Source organism: Capra hircus, chromosome 12, assembly GCF_001704415.2.
Source record: "Capra hircus breed San Clemente chromosome 12, ASM170441v1, whole genome shotgun sequence".
Taxonomy (NCBI): Eukaryota; Metazoa; Chordata; class Mammalia; order Artiodactyla; family Bovidae; genus Capra; species Capra hircus.
The window spans coordinates 10,653,307-10,678,014 of record NC_030819.1 but is presented as its reverse complement, the minus strand read 5'-3'; the positions used below and the strand labels follow the sequence as shown (position 1 = coordinate 10,678,014).

Here is a 24,708-nt window from a genome sequence, read left to right as displayed (position 1 = left end):
TTTCCTGAAGGCCCAAGTGTAATTATAACATTTTTCTAACAGCTCTGGAGTGCAGACACCCATAAGAAAATGGGAAAAAAAATCTCTAAAAACCCAAGTCTTACGGCAAAAAGCTGGACCAAGAGAACACCACGCAGTACTCTTGAGGGAAAAAGAACATGCTGAAACGTTCTAAATTACCCTTTGGCAATACCGTGAGGGCATGAGCAGGCAGGACAGACCCCGATGGGCCCTGGTGGGGTTGATAATGACCCTGATGAGCTAAGGAACAGCTCTTATACGAGGCAGAGATGCTGAGTACTGAGGGATAGAGTTCTAGAACCAGAAAAGCCCTCATTTTAAATGGGAAAAATTACGACAACTTTTAGAATGGTTTTAACTTTCGGTGGTATGAAACTTTCTGGATAACATGCTTGGTTTGGGGCCATTACGCTGCATTCAACAAAGCTAGGAAAAGACGTTTCCTTTGCTAGTAAATGATATTAGGGTGTCAGTATGTTAACCTCAGGCTTCCCTGGTGGCTCAGACAGTAAAGAATCTGCCTGCAATGCGGGAGACCCTGGGTTTGACCCCTGGATGGGGAAGATCCCCTGGAGGAGGACGTGGCAAACCACTCCAGTATTCTTGCCTGGAGAATCTCCATGGACAGAAGTGGCTGGTGGGCTATAGTCCATGGGGTTGCAAAGAGTTGGACGTGACTGTGCAACTGAGCGCAGACAGCTCAGCACAGCCTGTTAACCGCACATGGTTACATCTGGTTATATTCTGGCTGCGTAACACCAAGGAGAAACGAGCAGAATGAGCATATGCTTGGCCATGAGGGTGTCTGGGAACTGCTCTGTCTGGTTGGGTCTGAGGGTGTTATTTGGCCATTGGCGGAGATGGCCACGTGTGTATACAGACGGCTAGGGAGGGTCATCAACAGACAAGACAGAGGTAGACGCGATCTCTGTTTGCACCCATACCTGTTCACTGAACTGGCCTGCTCCTGCCACAATAAGCACGATGATGTTGCCGACAGCCACGGTCAATAGCCATCCTGCCTGAAGTACCGACTTCATGTTGGAAGGAGCCTGAAGGGAATGAGACAGAGTGAGTCCCAACTTAGATGCCAAGCGCAGAGCAGGAGATCACGCCTAACTCAAGGACACCCTTAATGAGGCTGCTGACCCCCCAGAAGGCACATTAAGAGCTGGGTTGGTTTAAATGCAAAAAGGACTATCACTTGGATGATGAGACATCCCAAATGCTCATGTTGTATGAGCACACAGGAGTCCTTTGTTCTTCACTCTCTGCATGCTTGCAGAGTTATCATCCTCATGAAACGGATGAATCTACAGATGAACCGATTCTATCTCCATAGAGGAATTTTCAAACTAAAGCCACCCAGCCTGACGTCTCCTTCACTCTGAGTGGAGGCTGCTCTCTGTGTTGTCAGCTTGCTCTTTGGAGGGTTTTCCTGCCAAGTCACCAAAATTTCTCACCAAGCAAACTCTTGTCACCGTGTGTTGTAGTCATCTCCTTAACTAGACTGTGAGGTCACTGCAGAAAAGGATCATCCAGCTCATACTGGCAGTCTTTACTGCAAAATGTGAAGACGAGGCATGCGGCAGTTATGACGGCTCTGACTGTATTGTGATAAACCAGTTCAGAACCGAAGCTCTAAATTCAGGTATCAGTGAAATGTGCCTCATTAGTCTAACGTTCACAAAAGCAAAACTATTTTGTAAGTTTTAAGAGTGAGACCTTAATCGGTGGGTTTACTGGGAGTTACGAAGAGACCTCAAGTGAACCTTAACGACAATGAGGACCTGCATGTGAACACTGCTATGGATGGGGTTTTTGAGAACATGGAAGCCATTGACCATCTTGACCCTGGTAATGGTCATTAATAGAGTTTTTCCTACTTAGGACCCCAAATCCTATCATATAACTGGGAATTTGGACACCTGTAGGTGGACACTCATAATGCTAAACAGTAATATTCCTTTTTTTGGGCGGGGGGGGGGGCCCTCACCATGAGGCTTGTGGGGTCTCAGTTTCCTAACCAGGGATTGAACCTGTGCCCTTGGCTGAAAAAGCATGGAGTCCTAACCACTGGATCGCCAGGGAATTCCCTAAACAGTAATATTCTTATTCAGTAAATAAGACTGGGTAATCTCTGAAACCATGTTCAGTAGAATCTACCAGAATCTATCCACATTTCTAGAGTTTTCTTTTACACTGTAAGTACATGGCTACTCCAGCTTATTATTAAGTCCCAGCAGCATTTTTGGAAGGCAGGGTTGTAGGAGAGGGGTGTACAAGCCAATAGACAAGAAACCTGAGAATAGGAGAACTCCAGGCCGGTGATGGAGAAGACCACCTCGCCACAGGTGAGGAGGAAGTACTGGGGGATCTGCAGAGCCATGCTGACTGTGTTGGGGGAGATGTCTTCGAAAATCTTTGGTTCGGGGCAACCGTCACTCTGAACCAGGAAGGCAGAAACAAGAAGAAGACATGAAAATCGAGACTGCTTTCAGAATACAAATTGCACAGCCCGGCCAACTGCACCTGGACCTGCAGGGTGACCTTACACAATCTATCCAGAAAGTACACCTTGTCAATGTAACTATGCAACACGGCATTTTCTCCTCGGACTGGGATGGCCTTGGTGAGACTTGAAAGTCTGTTCACTAGCTTTTTCCTCTTCAACGAGAGAGTAGGTTGGAAGTCAGGTTTGTTGTAAACATTCCCAGCTCTTTGAACTAAAAGTTTCCAAAGTCTATGTTAAGTGTCTACGAGGAAGCATCAGATACCGGTCAACGTGAATTTTTAGAGTAAGTCGGTCTGTGTAATTTTATTCTAACAGCGAACTTTAGGCAATGATAAACTGAAGAATTAGTGGTGAACTGAATTAATCCTAAACTTGTTTAAAATACAGACCCTTATATTACTCCATTAAATCATTCCTACATTCTGTTTGCAAGGACTCTCATCAATAACGTTTGAGTGGCATGTCTGAGTCAGTGCAATGAGTCACTAACCTTTCTGGTGATTACATAGGTAAACGCACTACCAAATTCAAGGTAGGATGTTTTGAACTGTTTTTCACACTGTTGTGAAATCTCTGGTGAGTTTATTGTGAAGCTCTTTCTAAAAAAAAAAAAATGGTTAATACAGGTTAACATTCTTGATATTGAAATCTTCAATGTACTATCTAAAGAAAAAGGCTCGAAACCCTTGAACTATAGAGCAAAGTGGCCATTGCAGGCACTTACACGCCAGAAGAGAAAAAAAGATATTCACTGGCATTGTGACCGGAGACATTGTTGTAAACTTCCCCATCCATTGTGACGCTGAAGCTCTCGCCAAAAGCATTAACGAATCTGAAACAGAAAACCATCCGTCTTGTGAGCGGACTATTTGCTCCAGGTCACAGTATGTTGCACTTGAAGCTGGGCTCTGTTTCCTTTTGGAAGGAATTTAAGATGTTTGCAGAAGACTTCTAGAGTACAAAGACAGAAAGTAACCAAGTCTAGGTTTGTCTTTGCTTGCCTGCTCATTAGAACACACCTAAAAGAATTTATTTAACACAGTAAAATGCTGGGAACTCTTCTAACTACTTTGTAACTAGGAACTATTTCAGTGATATTTGGGGATGTTAAGTACGGGTTGAAATAGGTGCTGATCTCTTTCCAGAAGGCAGCCGTGTCTTTGGGCTTCTTACTCCAAAAACTTGAGAGCCAAGGCGGTGAACGACCAAAAGCAGAAGTTGCTGAGTACCTAAAGGTCAGTCTCCAACTGGGGCTTCTTTTGGGGGTCAGAGAAGCCCAGTTATTTCCTTTACCTTCTTAAAGAGCACCCTCAGGCAAGGAGGGGCTCCAAGGAGTGGAGAGGATGACTTGGGCCAGCCCAGGAAGCAGAGAGAGTTTTAAGGAATTCCCTTTAGACGGTAGAGACCTATGCCTGCAGATCACAGAGTAACAGTGACCAGCATCCCGTAGGAATACGGCTGGGATGGGACGCCCAGGAGCACTGGGCACTGGGTCCCAAGGTTTCTAGTCTCTGCAGTGTCCCCTGTGCCCAAGCTTCCATGGGACCCATTGAGTTATTTCCTCCAGAGGACCATATAGGTGGTGACCAGGGGGACAAATGGTTAGAGACCGCTTCCTCAAATGTTCCAGGCTAGAGAAGACTCTGACATTCTTATACTGCCCCAGGGAGGAGAAGTGGGCTGCCCCAAATAAGACCGGTGGGTCTTTTCTGACAGAGACACGAGTGAAGGTATACAGATGATCCAATTTAGAGAAAGAGAAGTGATAATGGTATATACTTAAGTACCATAAAGAACAATGTAACTTTCACCTCCATAAAATATAGGGTGATGGAATAAAATTTATGTTTCAAGGCAGGACAAGAAAATGAAGCATAATATATTTCTTACCCATACTGAGCCCTCCCTAGTGGCATGTGTCTTCATTATACATTAACCAGACCTCCTCAAAGGTGAGAAAGCTGGCTCCACTGCAGAGTTCAATGCTTTTTGTTTTGTTTCCTCTGATGCCAGCAATGTGAGTCCTTGGAAGATAACATGGCTTCCTTATTCAGTAAGGGATCATGGTTACCTGCTGCTCACTTGGTACATTCAGATCTGGCCCCTGTGTTTTTGGTGAGCCTGATGCAAAAATGTCAGTGTGTCATTTTGATGCATAATTCTTTTGTCTCAAAAATGTATATTTTGAAGTACCTTTGTATAAATGAAGTACCTTTGACTTCTAACAAGTGGAGCAGGTCTCAAGAGTTTTTTGGAAGAGTGCTTCCTGGGTTATACTTCTCAGATCGGCTCAAATAAAATTCTCTATTTCTTCTTTAGATGGACTATTAATTTTTTTGTCAACGGTGGCCAAATTTCATCTACGTTTGTGGCAATAAGTAATATCGGTCAAATTCCAGGGACTGAGGGAACATTTTTATGAATGAAATGCAAGTCCAGAAGTCCTTAGGCATTTGACGTGGTGTCATTTGACAGGTGATTCAAGTAGAAAACAGAACCTGACGGAGCCTAACAGAGTGAATTCTGCTCCAAACTGGAAATGCCACTTTTATAGAAGACTAAGATGAACCATCTGAAACACAGACAGTGGAAATAGCGTGAAATTAGGAGTAGACCCTTGGGCCTGGGGCCTGGCTTTGTATATTATAAGACATAAAAATTAAAATATTACCCTAACACTTGAGTACTATTGCCTGCCTGACTTATGTCTTAGGGTTGGTACGAGATACCAGTAAGAATGGAAATAATCTGAGGGAAAAAAAGGCAGCATCACAAATATCAGATGTGTTTCCAATACACACAGAAAATAGTAAGGCATAAACAGCAAACCCATTCTGAGCTCTTTGAACAGTGAGGAAAGCAGAGGTTCAAGACCTACTGAACTCTAAGCATTTTGACTAGGGCAAATCCCACGTCCCATTAAGGGACCCTTGGCTTTGGCCTCTTAGGAGCACCAGGATCTAAGCTACAAAGTTTTCTCGGTGGGAACCAGCTGAGAAAATGACACAAATGGGACCGGTGCCTTGAAGAATAACTAGGGGACAGAGATATTTGTTCCTCTTCAATTAAAAATAAATAGGCTTTATGGCAGGAATCCCTTAGAAGAAATGGAGTAGCCATCACGGTCAACAAAAGAGTCCAAAATGCAGTACTTGGATGCAGTCTCAAAAACAACAGAATGATCTCTGTTTGTTTCCAAGGCAAACCATTCAATATAATGGTAGTCCAAGCCTATGCCCCAACCAGTAACACTGAAGAGGCTGAAGTTGAACGGTTCTATGAAGACCTACAAGATCTTTTAGAACTAACACCCAAAAAAGATGTCCTTTTCATTATAGGGGACTGGAATGCAAAAGTAGGAAGTCAAGAAACACCTGGAGTAACAGGCAAATTTGGCCTTGGAGTATGGAATGAAGCAGGGCAAAGGCTAATAGAGTTTTGCCAAGAAAATGCCCTGGTCATAGCAAACACCCTCTTCCAATAACACAGGAGAAGACTCTACACATGGACATCACCAGATGGTCAACACCAAAATCACATTGATTATATTCTTTGCAGCCAAAGATGGAGAAGCTCTATACAGTCAGCAAAAACAAGACTGGGAGCTGACTGTGGCTCAGATCATGAACTCCTTGTTGCCAAATTCAGACTTAAATTGAAGAAAGTGGGGGAAACCACTAGACCATGCAGGTATGACCTAAATCAAATCCCTTATGATTATACAGTAGAAGCGAGAAATAGATTTAAGGGACTAGATCTGATAGACAGAGTGCCTGATGAACTATGGACGGAGGTTCCTGACATTGTATAGGAGACAGGGATCAAGACCATCCCCATGGAAAAGAAATGCAAAAAAGCAAAATGGCTGTCTGGGGAGGCCTTACAAATAGCTGTGAAAAGAAGAGAGGTGAAAAGCAAAGGAGAAAAGGAAAGATATAAGCATCTGAATGCAGAGTTCCAAAGAATAGCAAGGAGATATAAGAAAGCCTTTCTCAGTGATCAATGCAAAGAAATAGAGGAAAACAATAGACTGGGAAAGACTAGAGATCGCTTCAAGAAAATTAGAGATACCAAGGGAACATTTCATGCAGAGATGGGCTCAATAAAGGACAGAAATGGTATAGACCTAACAGAAGCAGAAGATATTAAGAAGAGGTGGCAAGAATACACAGAAGACCTGTACAAAAAAGATCTTCATGACCCAGATAATCACAATGGTGTGATTACTCACCTAGAGCCAAACATCCTGGAATGTGAAGTCAAGTGGGCCTTAGAAAGCATCACTATGAACAAAGCTAGTGGAGGTGATGGAATTCCAGTAGAGCTATTTCAAATCCTGAAAGATGATGTTGTGAAAGTGCTGCACTCAATATGCCAGTAAATTTGGAAAACTCAGCAGTGGCCACAGGACTGGAAAAGGTCAGTTTTCATTCCAATTCCAAAGAAAGGGACTGCCAAAGAATGCTCAAACTACCGCACAATTGCACTCATCTCACATGCTAGTAAAGTAATGCTCAAAATTCTCCAAGCCAGGCTTCAGCAATACGTGAACTGTGAACTCCCTGATGTTCAAGCTGGTTTTAGAAAAGGCAGAGGAACCAGAGATCAAATTGCCAACATCTGCTGGATCATCATAAAAGCAAGAGAGTTCCAGAAAAACATCTATTTCTGCTTTATTAACTATGCCAAAGCCTTTGACTGTGTGGACCACAATAAACTGTGGAAAATTCTGAAAGAGATGGGAATACCAGACCACCTGACCTGCCTCTTGAGAAATCTGTATGCAGGTCAGGAAGCAACAGTTAGAACTGGACATGGAACAACAGACTGGTTCCAAATAGGAAAAGGAGAATGTCAAGGCTGTATATTGTCACCCTGCTTATTTAACTTATATGCAGAGTACATCATGAGAAACGCTGGACTGGAAGAAGCACAAGCTGGAATCAAGACTGCCAGGAGAAATACCAATAACCTCAGATATGCAGATGACACCACCCCTATGGCAGAAAGTGAAGAGGAACTAAAAAGCCTCTTGATGAAAGTGAAAGAGGAGAGTGAAAAAGTTGGCTTAAAGCTCAACATTCAGAAAATGAAGATCATGGCATCTGGTCCCATCACTTCATGGGAAATAGATGGGGAAACAGTGGAAACAGGGTCAGACTTTATTTTGGGGGGCCTCCAAAATCACTGCAGATGGTGATTGCAGCCATGAAATTAAAAGACACTTACTCCTTGGAAGAAAAGTTATGACCAACCTAAATAGCTAATATGCTTTTTAATATAAAAGCCGAGACATTACTTTGCCGACTAAGGTCCGACTAGTCAAGGCTATGGTTTTTCCAGTAGCCATGTATGGATGTGAGAGTTGGACTGTGAAGAAAGCTGAGTGCCGAAGAATTGATGCTTTTGAACTGTGGTGTTGGAGAAGACTGTTGAGAGTCCGTTAGACTGCAAGAAGATCCAACCAGTCCATTCTGAAGGAGATCAACCCTGGGATTTCTTTGGAGGGAATGATGCTGAAGCTGAAACTCCAGTACTTTGGCCACCTCATGTGAAGAGCTGACTCACTGGAAAAGATCCTGATGCTGGGAGGGTTGGGGGCAGGAGGAGAAGGGGATGACAGAGGATGAGATGGTTGGATGGCATCACTGACTCGATGGACATGAGTTTGAGTAAACTCTGGGAGTTGGTGATGGACAGGGAGGCCTGGCATGCTACGATTCATGGGGTCGCAAAGAGTTGGACATGACTGAGGGACTCAACTGAACTGAACTGAACAGGTGTAGCTTCCAATCATTTATTGCTGGTATATACAAATACGTTTGTCTTGTTATTGGCCTTGTATCCTGCAACCCTCCTAAACTCACTTAGTGAGTCTATGAGCTTTTGCTATCGAGTCCATGGGACTTGTGATGTAGACATTCATGCCTTTTGCGTGTGGAGAGAGTTTTATTTCTTCCTTTCCAATCTAGATGTTCTTACATATTTTTCTTGCCTCATGGCACTAGCATCTGCAAGGATCTTGAAAAAGAATGGAGTAGGCGACCTGACCTAGTTCCTGATTTTGCAGGGGGAGCATTTAGACTTCTGCCATTAAGTGCAATGTTAGCTGGGATTTCTTTAAATTCTATTTATTTTGCTGTGCTGGGTCTTTGTTGCTGCGCACGGGCTTTCTCTAGTTGCGGTGAGCGGGGGCTACTCTTCTGTGGCGCACGGGCTTCCCATTGTGGGGGCTTCTCTTGTGGAGCGTGGGCTCTAGCGTACCCAGGCTTCAGTAGTTGCAGTATGTGGGCTCAGTACTTGTGGAGCAAGCTTAGCTGCCCCGTGGCGTGTAGAATCTTCCCTGACCAGGGTCTGAACCTGTGCCCCCTGCACTGGCGGGAGGACTCTTAACCGCTGGACCATCAGGGAAGCCCAGTACTTTTTCAGAATAAGGAACTTCCCTTCAGCTCCTAGTTTGCTGAGGGTTGTTAAGTGAATGGATGCTGAATTTTATCAAATCTTTTTTCCGCCTCAATTGATTTGATGATGTGGATTTTCCTCTTTAGTAGATTAAGATGATGGATTTTATTTATGATTTAAAAAATAGTGAACCGGCCTCACATTCTTGGGGGAAACCCCAGACTCTCATCTGATATCCTTGTTACAGCTGGATTTTACCATGGGTACACATTACTTCCATAAGAAGCTGATATAACTTAAGTGGTAAAGAAGTACGCATACCTGATTCCATTTCTCCCTTTTTCTGGCTTCTGGTTGAGGCCATCTTTTACCTGAGAAAGAAAACATTATCAAATCTAACTCCTTAGAATAAGTTCCAATGAACAGCTCAGGCTTTAGAGAAGGAGAGTGCTGGGGACATTTATTCTAGGAGCTAAGGGTACCGTGATTAAATTAGTCAGTCTCCACCACTCAACCTTGGTTTATGTGAAGTTAAAAGGAGCCTTTACAATTTTTAAAAACTTTTTTATTTTGTATTGTGAGTGCATGCTAAGTCACTTCAGTCGTGTCTGACTCTTTGTGACCCTGCGGACTGTAGCCTGCCAGGCTCCTCTGTCCATGGCATTCTCCAGGCAAGAATACTGGAGTGGGTTGCCATTTCCTTCTCCAGGGGATCCTTCTGACCCAGGGATCGAACCCACGTCTCTTATGTCTCCTGCACTGACAGGCGGGTTCTTTACCACTGTGCCACCTGGCATGTTGTATTGGGGTATAGTCAATTAATGATATGATAATTTTGGGTGAACAGCGAAGGGGCTCAACCACACATAAACATGTATACATTCTCCCCGAAACCCCAGTCCCATCCAGGCTGCCACATAATATCGAGCAGAGTTCCATAAGCCTTTACAATTTTTAGTGCTTGCTTTTTAGTGGTTCCATAGATCACTGCTCTCTTAAGAATTTAAGGCAAGCCTCTCAACAGCCCCCTAATTACACACATTACCAACAAGTCTTAATTCTGTATCGCAGTTTTGTAGAAGCTCACCAAAACTCATGGAATATCCACAACTCCTTCACTAGGTCAACTATACCTTCATAGCTTCTTTATATGCTGAACCGAATATCTAGATGTCCATACTTGGTCATGAAATTGTTTTAATGCATTTCTATTGCTTTTACTTGATGCAGTCACTATTTTTTTCAGAGATGGCTCTAATTTTCCAATTCAGTTCAGTTCAGTCACTCAGTCGTGTCCGACTCTTTGCGACCCCATGAATCGCAGCACACCAGGCCTCCCTGTCCATCACCAACTCCCGGAGTTCAAATTACTCAGTGCCAGTTTCTAAAATGAATACTATTAAAGGTATATTTAAAACTTTATCGCAAAAAGTCTCTTGAGAATGCACACAGGTACTGTGCAACTTGTGTTCAAACACACCATAGTGTGCCCAGAAGTTCTTTTTAAAATTTGTCAAATTCCTATCAACACTTCCCATCCATCAGTCAAACCTTTATTGGAAGTCAGATGACTATGTCCTTGAAAAAGCAAGAATCGAGGATTATCTAATACAATACTACATGGGGGTAAAACAAAGTCAACCACTAAACAGCCATGTCTCCAACAACACAAACAGTCAGAGGCAGCTGGGAACGCCCAGCTACTTACCACTTGGTAGTTACTTGGGGCCCAGACGAGAAGGGTATGGCGATGGCCGGACTCAAAGTTATGAGTTACTGGAGTGACTGGTGTTCCAGTAGAAGAAATGTTTATACTTAGGTTGTCTACGTTGAAAGTCATAAATCCGTTTGTCTATAACGGGGGGAAAGGGTCACAGTTTACCCCGGAGCCTTGTTCTGTACTAAGTGACACTGCCATCCATACTATCTGACATTCCCAGGTCACGTTCATACACATCAAAGATGCCTTGGGGGGAGCTGGCATTGGTTCATCTCAGCTTCTGCACAAGCCCACCCCTGTGGACTCTAGTCTGAAGTTGTTTAGCATTACCACAAGAACTATGACTTTCATTCAGCATTTTACTTCCATTTTATGATAATAAACGCTATGGAAATTATTTCTACCATTGGGCAAAGAGCCACATCAAGGAAAAGCAACAGCCTGGGTGAAAACCAACAGTGGCCTTTCCTAAGGATTGGGAGTCAAGCACTCTTTCTTCCTGCACAGGTATTAGCTTGGCGAGATCTAAGGGAGTGGTCCTCAACAGAACCTCAACAGGTGGCTGAACAGCAATGAGACCAGTTAAATCTAAACTTCAGGAGCTGGGATGCCAGTGTTAGAATTATCAAAGCTCTCCAGAGAAGAGAAGCTCTAATTGAGACCCATGACCATCCATCCACAGTAGGGTGTTCCAGCCTCAGACTCGTGTGTCAGCATCTCTAGTTTCTGTGAGTGTGTGTGTGTGTTTGTATGTGTGCACGTTTAGTCACTCAGTCACATCCAACTCTTTTGCGACCCTATGGACCTTAGTCTACCAGGCCCCTCTTTCCATGGGATTCTCCAGGCAAGAATATTGGAGAGGGTTGCCACTTCCTCCTCCAGGGGATCTTCCTGACCCAGGGATTGAACCTGCGTCTCTTGCACCTCCTGTTTACCATTGCACCACCTGGGAAACTCCTGGCTTCTACATAGGAGATGCCAACAGCCAAATCCCAGTTGTGACAACAAATGTCTCCAGAGATTGTCCAGTGTTCCCTGAGGGGCCAGAATGGCATTGGTGGAGAACCACTCACCCAGAACCTTGCCCTTTAAAGTGTGGTTTGATGCACCAGCAAAAGCGCTGTCACCACTGGTCATGAATCTGCATTTTAACAAGTTCCCTGGGTGACTCATAGACACTGGTCCAGAGTGAAGCCAGAATTAGATTAAAGATGAAGACGTTTCACTCTGGGGCTCGTCTTGGGATTGCTCCAAAGAACCCAGAAGATCGGCTCTCCAAACCCTATTATTATAGCTCAGGTCAGAAGAGGGAAAAGAAAGCTCACTTCTACTTACTTGAGACATCTGGTCACATGTCACTGTCGTTCCGGGAAAAGACACGGTCATGCTATTATTTCCTATATTCAGGACTTTGATTTGGACTTCATTTCCTTTGGGGAAGACGGGCAGAGTTTTCTGAACAAAATAAAAGAGACGTGGCCTTGAGGTCCTTGGTGCATGTTGACGATGACCTTAACCTTGGCACTGTGATCCTATCCCCCTGGCTGAGGCAGCCATGTTGGCTGAGGCATACCAGGCATCCACCATGAAGCCCAGGAGGCCTCCATTCCCACGTCTCCCGGCACCCGTAGAAAGTGACACTCGTCTAGAACATGGTAACAGTCAGCAAGAGGCTGTTCCAGCTCCTACCTGGCCACCTCCAAGTCAAACCTGGTCAAAAGATGCCAGGTTATGCAGCCCAGTACACAAAGGGTCAGAGCAACCATCCCCTACACGAGGCTGCTGTGGTAGGGCCTGGGATCTTCTCGCCCCCAATGCCAGCCTTCCTGCTCATAACTCTGGAAGCCCAGACCTCAGCCCTGGACATGGTGCTCTGAAGGTCCCCTCACAAGGCTTTATGGACTTCTACCTCACACTCTGCTCAGGGGTCCTGCCTTTTCCCTACCATGGCTTCTCTCAGATCCCAGGGTCACTGAGGCAATCCATGTCGATTTTAGCCCCATAGTTTTCCATAAAGTGAGTCATGTCCAAGAGAAGGTGAGCACACCCAAGTTTATGGTAGGATTACTGACAGCAGCCACAGGGTAGAATGACCCAATGTCCATCAACAGGTAAATGGAAAACAACAGGTGTTATACCCACGTGACAGACTGTTCTGCCTGAAGGGAGGAAACTCTGACATGTGCTACAACTTGACACTGTGCTCAGGGAAGTCAGTCAGACACAAGAAGACAAGGACTGTATGACTCCACTTCCATGAGATACAGACAACAGTCAGATTCATGGAGACAAAAAAGAAAGGTCGTGCCTGGGGGACTGGAGAGACGGAAAACAAGGAGCTGTTGTTCAGTGGGTACAGGGTTTCAGTTTTGCAAGACGAAAAGAGTTCTAGAGATTGAGGTCACAACCATATGGATGTTCTTAGCGCTACCAAACTGTACACGCAAAAATGGTTAAGATGGTAAATTTTATGTTATATATATTTTACCACAATTAAAAATTTAAACAGAGAGCGGGGAGGGAGGGAGGGAGAGACAGAAAGACAGAGATGGAGAGAGAGACAGAGAGAGAGAGCATGGGGTGAAGGAGTTGGGGGAAAGGAGGGGAGAGCAGAGAGGGTATGAGAGACACAGAGAGAGACCTTTTATCAAAGACCTGATCTCAGACGAACAGCCTTAGTCCCATTTGAGCCCAACTGACATGTGGATGAGCTGCAAACTAACCATAACGGGAATGTCAGAATATAAAAGGTGTCTTCCCATTAACAGTTTCCCATTAATGAGCTTTTTGAAGGACTGTGTGAGTGACCAACCTCTTTTAACCAGATCTCCTAGGAGTTTAGATTGCAAAACAACAAGTTCCACAACCTTCCCTCCATCATAAAAACTGTATTCTAAATGGAAGCCCCCATGTAAATAAGTGCCATCTAAGTTTTCTCCTGAGTGTGCCCTTTCGGCCCTGCATCCTAGCTGCGTGCTCTGCAGGGAGAAGAACCCGCAGGGCATGCTGACTGAAAGGGCACACTGCCCACAGCTCCAGGGCCTGCTTCACCAGCCAGTCCCTGCCTGGCCCCCCTCACAGTCTCAGTCCTGGAGGAGGATGTGCCCCCCCGACCCACCAGGAGAGGCCACTGGAGAATCAGAAGGCAACTCACGTCAATGTCCACCTGCACGATGGCAGCCGCCACAAAAGCCATGGAAGCCAGAAACATGCCGACTGTCATCTTCTTCAGGGAGCTGGGGGTGAGCGAGAGGGCGGCTCTCAGGAGGCCGTGCGCGCGGGCGCTGAGGGCACGGCCCGCAGGGAGCCCTCCTTCCCCACCCCGACAAACCAACTCCCCTGAAACACATGGACCCCAAGGGTCTCTCCATCTTTTAAACTAAGCACACATCTTTTTTTAAATTTATTTTTGGCTGTGCCACAGGGCTTGAGGAAACCTAGTTCCCCAACCAGGAATCGAACTTGTGGCCCCTGAAGCGGAAGTGCGGGGTTGTAAGCGCTGGACCGCCAGGGAAGTCCCTCCAAGGGCCTCTTTGGCTCTTATTCATGACCAAATGAAGGAGGATAAACGTAATACAGTTTCTCACTTGCATTTGGACATTTAATTTCTACAGACTCCTCTGTATTGTAGTTGAAAGTTCTATCATCTGCACATGCCAGGCAGTCTTAATTAGAGGCTTACTGCAGATGGCCATTAAAGCACTATTATTTTTAAGGGCAAATTTTCAGAAACGTCAGCACATAGACGTCTGATTCAAAATTATTTCTTGGAAAACTCCCTCAGACACGTGGAATCGTGGGAGAAGAGCCAGACATTCCTACCACCAGGGCCCTGGGAGGTGAGGGAACACAGCCCCAACCCCGACCCTAAGCCGAGGGTCACCTACGTGAAATTTAAACCACACTTTGCGATCAGAGGATATACCACGGCATCCACGATGGGGACCATAATGACGATCAGGATGGCATTCACCGTCTGCAGGTGAAGTGGAGAGGGGCCGTTACTTGTCTCAGGGGTGGCTCTGAGCTCGGAAAGCAACTGAAGTATTTTCTCCTACCTGCATCTGATCCGGCTGGATTTCAATGATTCCCTAAAAAAGAGGGGGGCTATCTCACTGATAAGTTCGCATAGAGGATCACTTGAGGGCTTGAAATGTTATGAGAGGGAAGCAGAAAGAGGGCAAAGGAATAGTGGCCCGGGGTAGTCCATATCTCCAGGCCCCAGACTTACAATCTTCCCACTCATGGTCGTTGCTTGCAGTGTCCACCTGGAGCCCTTAAAAAACAAATAGGCTTACTGCATCATTTGGGAACATGGGTTTTAAATGTTTTACAAGTCAGTGTGGAGTCTTTTCCTAATCAGGAATGAGGTCTGAATTGTTACGGGGTTTAAAACTGTTTGTCAACATCAGGCTGGTTTCTGGCTCCACTGTGACTATAGGTGAGGACAAACTGCTTGCATTTCCACTCTTCAGTTAACAACAAATAGTACTCCAAGCCCTCACGAAGGATGCACAAAGTACTGCTTTGAGATAAGCTAGCTCCAATAGTTTGGCCACCTGACGCAAAGAGACGACTCACTGGAAAAGACCCTGAGGATGGGAAAGATTGAAGGCAGGAGAAGAGGGTGGCAGAGGAGGAAATGGTTAGATAGCATCACTGACTCAATGGACATGAGTCTGAACAAACTTTGGGAGATAGTGGAAGACAGGGAAGCCTGGTGTGCTGCGAACCATGGGGTCGCAAAGAGTAGGACATGAACTTAGTGACTGAATAACAACATCCTTCAGAAAGACAAAAATGCACTTAGGAGGTTTGCTGGGAAGCTGACATCACCTGCAAGGTGAGAGCAGCTCCATACCCTGAGGAAATTCTCTATTCACTGAGGTCACAGTTTCAGGAATATCATAACCGTTAAGAGTTCTACTGCTGACAGCTAGACTGTCCTAAAGTGTAACTCCATCAAGAGGGTGATGGATTTAAACCTGGGCAGCCTATTGACATTCAACCTGCTTTGCAGTAACAGATGATGCAGGACTGCACGAGTGGATGTTATATAGCCCATGGAGAACTGGATATGTGAATCTTTCAGTGTAATCTATCTCATCCAGTCCCTCCGCTGGGAGAACAGCATAGAAAGTCAGGAAGTCTGCCTCTGGCTGAGCTCTTAATCAAAGCCGGTCACTGACTACTTAATACACGTTCTCTCTTTTGATCCTCACCGCCTTGTCCTGGGTCATTACACTTTCAGAAGGCTCACAGGATGACACCAGGTCACACAGCTGAAAGGTGCTGAGTGTGTTTCTAGCGCAAGCCTGATTCTAATAACTGGTCCCTGCCCAACATGCAAAACAGGTTAAGATGCTGGTCTAAATTCCATACATTCAAATAAGGAGATTAATGTCTACACTTTTTTTTTCCCCAAGAGATGATATATCCTTTTAATAATCATACCTGTGCAATAAAACCATGCATGTGTGCAAATTTTTTTCTTCAACTTCGGTTTCTAAAAGAAAGGCTATCTTATGACCTTGGCTCCTGCGTGTCATGCATTTGGTTTTCTAACCTTATTTTGAAAAATTCCTAGGTACGTGTCTTCCTGCTGTACAAGTCAATGATGCGTTCTAGCTCCTGCTCTGGGAAGAATGACTTTAGCAGAGTCATTTCACATTTCTGGATGGTACTTCTAGCCCAAGCATCCCATTTCAGTGTGCAAGATATCAAGTTTCAGTCTAAATATTCTGTGGATCCCATACAAGACAATACATCTTCTACTTGCTGAATCAAACTGGTCAATCCTAAAGGAAATCAACCCTGAATATTCACTGGAAGGGCTATTGCTGAAACTGAAGCTCCAATACTTTGGCCACCTGTTGCAAAGAGATGACTCACTGAAAAATACCCTGATGCTGGGAAAGACTGAGAGCAAAAGGAGAAGGGGGTGACAGAGGGTGAGGTGGTTGGATAGCATCACTGACTCAATGGACATGAATTTGAGCAACTCTGGGAGATAGTGGAACAGGGGAGCCTGGTACGCTGCAGTCCATGGCGTCGCAAAGAACTAGACATGACTTAGCAGCGACTAAACAACACCCATCAGTAGAAAAATTCTTTGTTCTTACTCTGACTGGCAAGAGTCCTGGATACTTGGGTCAAATCTTTCGCAAGACTCCTATGGACATGTACACACTGCTGTATTTAAAATGGATCACCAACAAGGACCTACTGTATAGCACAGACAACTCTGCTCAATGTTACGTGGCAGCCTGGATGGGAGGGGACAGTGGACACGCGTATATGAATGGCTGAGTCCCTTGGCTGTACACCTGAAACTGTCACAACATTGTTAATTGGCTATACCCCAGTACCAAATAAAAAGTTAAAAAACATTTTCCAAGGCTCCTTTACTTGACCCCTACCTAATTTTTCTTCATTATTTTGCTACCCAGATGTGGATAGAACCATCTAGAGTTAATTAAAAAAAAAAAAGAAAGAAAGAAACCCAAGGTGATCTATTGGAAAAGACCCTGATGCTGGGAAAAGTTGAGAGCAAGAGGAGGAGGGGTGATGGAGTATGAGATGGTTGGATGGTATCACTGACTCAATGGACATGAATGAGAGCAAACTCCGGGAGACAGTGAAGGACAAGGGAGCCCGGTGTATTGCAGTCCCTGGGCTCACCAAGAGCCGGACACAACTGAACAACTGAACAACAAGATGATCTAACAGTTACCATATAAATGAAACATGAAAAAGGAACTGGAAGAGAACATTTTCAGGAGCTAAATAGGCCCAAAGCATGTTCTGTTAATGAAGATGTACAGCAACATAGTTTCATATTACCTGCTGATCAAACAAGGCCCAGAACATGGGGAGAGGAATGTACAGGAACATCACCCTTGTAACCATCTTAATTTGAGAGATGAGCCGCTCCTGCAGTTGGAGGAAGAGAGTGTGTCAGTCACAACCCGCCACAATCAGCACAGCTCTCCCGCAGTGCACCTAGAGACAAGCTGGGAGGTGAGTCATTGTTCCAAGAAATCTATCACAGGTGTCTTTAGAAAACCCCAAAAATATGAATGAAAACATCTTGAACACTTGAGGTAAGTTACTCGTTTCAAGGTAAATTCACTAAATGTAAATCCCACCACCATCACTTAACTCTTCCATATTTGATCTAAAGTTACGTGACGACACGTAACTCAAGGCCAATGATTCCACAGGAATGTCTACGGAAAGGCGACACTGTTTCTAGATAAATTGTATATCACTGTTTCTTAAGCTCTTTTCAGTGCAAACAAGCTCTCTCACGCATCGTCTTCTTTAAAATGCTAATAAACTTGGTGAAGATACAACTGATAATTTTATCCATGTGGCCTTAATAACACGAATTGCAATCACTGGGGCCGTTGCAGCAACAATCGTCACTTACATCATATTTCTCGCTAGCCCAGTCCAGCCAGTGCTCCCTCTTAGGAAATTTCTTACTCCGATGGCTAATCCTATTTTTGATGGCAAACTGAAAGGAAGGAAGAACAAGCAAGTTTCAAAACAGAATAACTCCTTTATCAGTGAAACACATCTCAGTTGAACTCCCTTCAGTGGAAGACTCAGGGAGAAGACATGTGTCATGATGATGCTGAAGGCCTAACATGCATTTATTTTTAACCTCTCACTAACTGGGAGTGTCTGAGCTGCAGTAAACAAAACCACACTGTTACTACTTCACTCTCTGGATTCTTTACAGAGCAGCATTTAGTTGAATTACAGTCTTCTAATGTGAAGCTGTATTCATTTTTAAAAGTTATTTTCTTGGCCTAAGTTCCTGAAAATAAGATCACTGACACTGTCCATGCTTCCACTCTGGATATACATTATGAAACCTGGCCTCTCCATCTTAGTTTCACTGCTCCCTGACCAACATCAGACGTTGCTTGTCATTTATAAAGAAGCAAAGAGTCCCTCTGATTTGTTTTTCCTTCATTGCTGATCTTATTTTAAAGGTTCAAGAGCTATTTTTCCATCCCTCCCGTTTTGAGTTCTATTTGTGTCCTTTTCCATTTGGTAAGTTTTATAAGAAACTTCAATTTATCAAAAGAGTAAAGGCCACCAAGAAAATGCTTAGAGCAAAGCCAAAGGTTCATGGAGATTTAATTTAAAGGAGGCAGAAGGTTTGAGGGGACAGGGGTGACGAAATGTGATCGAGAGAGAGGAGTACTGAAATACTCACCCCAATGCACCTGGCAACTTTAGACATGATGTTACCCTGGGGCTGGACCTTCTTGTACATTCCACTGCCAATGACAAACACGACTGGGGAGGGCAGAAGAAGACGTGTCAACAAAGTGTTTGACAGAATTATCTGTGACCCAGAACATGTGTTTTTATCTGAGTTACAACTTTATTTTGGAAATACTGGGACGACTCAAAGGGTGGGTTTACCGCCCTCTCCCCCAGGTTCCACAGTGGTTTTGACTAATAATCACAGGGGCTTCTGAGAAATATTACACTGTGTTTTCATATGCAAACATTGAAGCCTAATACCATTTCCTTCCCAGAACTCAGGATAGCTTGCAGAAGCTCAGTACAGCTATTTGAGAGTGAGTCCTATTCCTCTTTAAAGGGATAAGTGTTTTGACAAAGCAGATTAATGCCTTATTCTACAAGGGCAGAGAACACAGCTTTAATTTTCTGGGGTTGCAATGGGAAGAGAAAATTTTTTCTTCTTTTTTCAGATCTATTGACAAAAAATAGGAATTAATCTGTTGAAACTTTTACTTAATCAAATGTGGCAGAATTTACTCTGTGGTCATGGGACAGAAACAGATCTGTCCATCTATGCATCTGCAACTACAGCTTTATGAAGGTTAAAAGTACTTTTTCAGTGAGGTCATTCTTTCATGGATCTTCTTAGAAAATGCATGGTATTGTGAAAATAACTTGGCAGGGGGGCGGAAGTCTTTCTGGAAGAGATTCTGAAAAACAATCCCTACGCTAGGATTTCTGATTATCCAACACCACAACTCAGTAGTTTTAAAACACTGATGGATTGTTTGATGATCTATTTGTTTTTGTCAGTTTAAGAAGGCTTGAAGTTTTGACAGGTGCCAGCTCTCAAGCATATCTCCAAGTATGTGGCAGATTGTGGGTGTTCTTTAAAGGAAGAGAGGTTTGCTTGTGTTCTCACTCAATGCTAATTTTCTTCAATCCAGCACCCACAAATGTGAGATAATAAATTTCTGTTATTTAAACTACTCAGTATGTGGTGTTTTGTTATGGTAGCCCAGGGAAATGAAGACATCTACCATCTTTCAAATTGGACTGTCTTCTGTGGAATACTCTTCCCACTTTCTAGGCAGCCAATGCCAAGAACTTAACGTGCAAATGACTACACACACATACTCCTCCCAGGGGGAAGATGGTCTTAAACATTTGGAGATGATACATTTCAGAAAACAGGTTTATTTAGAAGTATTTAAATGACTGTTGGAGCAGGTTGCCATGTCTTTAGGTGAGTTGTCGATAAGAACAAAAGCTTTCAGCCATAGGTTCACCTCATCCAGCAGATTCTATCTTAATCTTAAAATTCCTTCTTCTTAATCTGCCTAAATAGTTTCAAATCCTTAAATGTCCCACTCAAGAGATCCCTTTTCCGGTAGACTCTTTTTTTTTCATCCTATTCTCTCTGAAACAATATGCCAGCTCTATTTTCTTTGAATTATCAGAGTATGTTTAACATGGGACGGCAATTCTTTGAGCTGAGTACTATTACAATTTGTTACATGAACTTTTAAAAGTTGTTCACAACAATTTATGCGAGGGCCTGGCCTGACCACAGGACTGTGTTAATCTAACTGACTTCTACTTACTCAGAGATACAGCCATGAGTGCAGCAGGAACCCCAAAGGCCAGGGGGTAACAAGCTTGCTTACTGTGAATTCCGCATACCTGAACTGGGGGGAAATGACAACATGAAAATTCATTATGGCAATGGTAGTACTCATTTATTTAAGTTTTTTAAAAAAATCCTTAACTGGTAATTACACATTGTTTTCATTTAATTTTCTAGACTTACTCATTTGTCTCACTGATGTCATTGCCAGCTAAGCAAAGCAGCTTTGTAGCGGAAATAGCAGATGAAGGGAGATTCTAACCTTAGCCTCTAAATAGATGTCTAATACCAACCAAGCCAAAATCAGTGGGAACCCTTATGTTCTGTGGACTTACTTAGGAGGGGAGATGAAAATGACCTGGATACAATAACCTGAAGAAAGTGGGACTCAGAAAGTAAAATCAAAGGGCCCTGGAAAATCAGGACTGTATGCCCCTGAATTCATGCCAATTAGAAAAGTTAGGGATTTTCCTGGTGGCCTAGTGGTTAAGACATTGCACTTCTATTGCAGGGAACACAGGTTTGATCTCTGGTCAGGGAACCAAGATCCCTCAGGCCATGTGACATGGCCAAATAAAATTAAACTACATTTTAAAAAGAAAACAATTAGATCACCCAGAGCAGGGATCAACAAACTTTTCTGTGAAGAGTCAATAAATCTTGTAGGCTGCAGACCTGTCCTACCTACTCAGCCCTGCCTTTGTAGGGTGAAGCCAGCCACAGATTATACACACATTGATGGCTTTGTCCAGATTTCTGAATTTGGCCTGTGGACCATAGTCTCCCAACTCCTGACTGAAGATCTATTTTAGCTCTGAAATCCTAGGGTTGGTAGGGGAAAAGAAAATAAAGACTCTGGAAGGGGCAACAGAAATGACTGCAGCCTCCAGGAATCATCTGATCCTAAAGGGGTTTGGCTTTGTCTTTGATCAGCTGTCTCACAGTTCTGCAGAGAAAAAAGAGTCGACTAGGCAGAAAACTGAAGTCATGCCAATGTTCCCTGCTCATGACTGTACAAGCAATTCCTATTCACAATAATGCAAAATAATGTCCCCACCCAATAAAGAGCATAAATCTCAGGCAAATCCTTATTTACACTGATTGCAGCAGTTTTCCAGTTCCCTCACTGACTAATAAGTTACATAAAATCTTTGTAAAACATTCATTTCATATTTGTATAAGAGCCATGGTTTTCCTTTAACAACTATCCTATTATACATTTTCCAATTCAAACATGCATAGCACATACTAGAATATAGTAGAACCTGGAGGCGGAGGAGCTTAGAGGAGGTAAGGAAACATAATGTAAGAATAAAAGCTAGTAAATGTTCATACAGAATAAGTTAGAATGAGATTTAAATGCAACTTGTCTCATTTAAACAAGTTAAATGAGATTTAAATCTTTGAAGAGTAGTACTTCAGGCAGAAATACATTAACCCCATGAATTATCTCCTTCCATAATTCATTATGATTCAAGCTGTGGATACCATGGACACACCAGGTCTCGTTTGTCCCCAGATATTTCCTTCCACGTGGGAAATTCATAAACTCTTAGTGGAGTGCCGGCAAGCACAAAGATCTGAGGGCTGTGGATAGCTGTTATCTCTTTCTCTTTCTTGGGGGCAGTTCTTTTAGAAATTTCTAGTAGAAAATGAAAGGAAAAAGGAAAGAAGATGATAGGAAAACAAATAAAACCTAGCCTGCCAAATTCTTCCTGACTCACTGAATGTCACTGGGGAGCAAGGTCTGAAGGCAAAAATATCAACTCTGGCCTACCCAGTTTAGTTTCCAAATAGCCTCTCTTGTCTTAGCTTTTACCATAAATAAGAACTTTGCATTAACAATAATATGGAAAAATCAGGGTGGGATAGGGTGGGAGGTGGGAGGGGGGTTCGAGAGGGATGGGACATTTGTATACTTATGGCTGATTTATGCTGCTATATGAGAGAAACCAACAAGATATTGTAAAGTGATTACCCTCCCATGAAAAATAAATAAATTCAAATTAAAAAAAATAGTATAGAAAAATCGATTGCTATGCTAAGGATAGTTTAGTTTCTGCAGGGGTCTCTAGGATAAGGGATTCTAATAAGATTAGAAAAAGAGATAAACCCTGAAAGAAAAGCAGTCAGCATTCTGGATTTCACGGAGTCCTCCAGCATGTATATGATGGCTGAAATGTTATGAGAGAATGGTACTGTGCCTCACTCAGTCGTGTCCGACTCTTTGTGACCCGTGGACTGTAGCTCATCAAGCTCCTCCGTCCATGGGATTCTCCAGGCAAAAGTACTGGAGTGGGTTGCCATTTCCTTCTCCAGGGGATCTTCCCAACCCAGGGATCGAACCCGGGTCTCCCACATTGCAGGCAGACGCTTTAACCTCTGAGCCACCAGGGACAAATCAACAAATTCTCAACCTTTCCACCTGACTTCTCCTCACAATTAAAGAAAAAAAGAATAACCAAGGCCCATTTCAGATATACATGTTTTTTTACCTCTGAGCATGGGGGTGATGATAGTAGAAAGCAAACTTCCAGCATTAATGGCCAAATAAAAGATGGAAAAAAATCTGTTCCTTTGCTTTTCCTGTAATAGAAAGGATAAGGTATGGTGACTTTGGCTTTATAGCCGAGGGTCAACTGTAGCTGATGATCGGACCTGACTTTGAACCTAGCTTTGGTCAGTGTCTTATTGTCACGTGTACCCGAACAGCCTCCAATGGAGAAAACACTTTGTGTCGCTGGGATCTGATTCCTGGGTGTTTATAATCATTGATGTGGTTTCAGTGGAGGCACATGTGGTTTACCTGGCCCTCTTCAAACTGATCTCCGCCAAATGCAGACACGCAAGGCTTTATCCCTCCGGTACCCAGAGCGATCAGGACCAGGCCAATCATGGAGAGCGCCCTGGGAAAGAGGTGGGGATTCCGAAACATGAGATCCTTAGAAGTAGGAGCTTCTCTTTCCCCTAATTTCCCTAAGATGACCGGGCACACAGAAGGGATTCAACGTGTATGAGAAGACAGTTCACAGGAACACAGTCTTGACAGTTGAATGAAACTTGAACTCAAGGGCCTTCAAATCCGTACCTTTATCTAATAATTCATCATCTAGAAAATTTAAAACAATGTTTTAGGTGTGGAACAAAGATTTATGTATGGAATTCTTTTGTTACCTTATGATTTTTAGCAAAAGAATGTGTAAGTGAAATTTTAAGCATTGTCTCTGATACAGTCATATCAGACTCGAAACAGTTGTTAGAAGACTTTAGGAAACATGATTTAATTGCAAAGCAGAACAGCAGTTTATGTAGTAGGATCTTAACTTGTTCATAAAGTACAGAAGACTGGAAAAAAGTAGAGCAAAAGGTTTATAACTTTTTTACAATAAAGAGATCATCATAACAAAAGGGATTAAATATGATCTTTAAATTTTACTTTTGTATTTTTCAAGTTACTTGTGTTTTACCTCCTGAATTGAAGAAAATAACTCATAGGATCTACCAAACCTCATTTTTAGTTTTGTTAGATTTATAATAGGTTGCTACAAATTTTGAGCTTCCCAGGTGGTGCTAGTGGTAAAGACCCCATCTGTCAATGCAGGAGACATAAGACATGGGTTTGATCCTTGGGTTGCGAAAATCCCCTGGAGGAGGGAATGGCAACCCACTCCAGTATTTTGCCTAGAGAATCCCAGGGACAGAAGAGCCTGTGGGCTATAGTCCATGTTGTGAAGAGTCAGACACAACTGAACTTACTGAGCCTGCACTCACTACAAATTTCAGATTTTATAAATGCTTATTCCATATTTTCTTGGTTGTTAATACTGCTTTAAAATGCTAAAAATGTTTTATGAAACAGACAAAGTCAAGGACGATACTTCACATAGCAAGAATTTTTTAAAAATCAAAAAAAATATTTTTTTAAAAACCATGTCTGTCTTCCTGGATTAACATCTCTTTCAGCCTATTTGCCTCTTAAAACAACTTGTCTTTGGTGGTATCACTCTAAGCATTTTAAAGGACAACAAAAACAGCCAGTTGAATATTATATACCCCGTACTCTCAGCAGGGTTTCAGTACTAACCTCACAAAATAAAATAAGTCACTATGCTGTCTTATGTATGTACTGCCTGGCAGGCAGTGTTCCGGGTTCTCCAC

The 24,708-nt window shown here is 43.3% G+C and overlaps 1 protein-coding gene across 1 annotated transcript in view; it reads right to left on the bottom strand.

The window, feature by feature from the left end:
• The window catches only part of SLC15A1 (solute carrier family 15 member 1), a 50,949-nt gene that overhangs the window by 1,171 nt on the left and 25,070 nt on the right, over nt 1-24,708 (bottom strand). The window contains exons 6-22 of the mRNA XM_018056419.1: nt 23,357-23,456; nt 23,046-23,136; nt 20,528-20,611; nt 18,889-18,971; nt 18,091-18,177; nt 17,502-17,591; nt 14,890-14,934; nt 14,717-14,749; nt 14,546-14,634; nt 13,813-13,894; nt 11,994-12,113; nt 10,647-10,790; nt 9,260-9,309; nt 3,261-3,368; nt 3,027-3,135; nt 2,324-2,467; nt 966-1,073 (exon numbers count right to left, since the gene is read on the bottom strand). Coding sequence (XP_017911908.1) covers nt 966-1,073; nt 2,324-2,467; nt 3,027-3,135; nt 3,261-3,368; nt 9,260-9,309; nt 10,647-10,790; nt 11,994-12,113; nt 13,813-13,894; nt 14,546-14,634; nt 14,717-14,749; nt 14,890-14,934; nt 17,502-17,591; nt 18,091-18,177; nt 18,889-18,971; nt 20,528-20,611; nt 23,046-23,136; nt 23,357-23,456 — 1,567 coding nt within the window. The remainder of the gene's footprint in view (nt 1-965; nt 1,074-2,323; nt 2,468-3,026; nt 3,136-3,260; nt 3,369-9,259; nt 9,310-10,646; nt 10,791-11,993; nt 12,114-13,812; nt 13,895-14,545; nt 14,635-14,716; nt 14,750-14,889; nt 14,935-17,501; nt 17,592-18,090; nt 18,178-18,888; nt 18,972-20,527; nt 20,612-23,045; nt 23,137-23,356; nt 23,457-24,708) is intronic.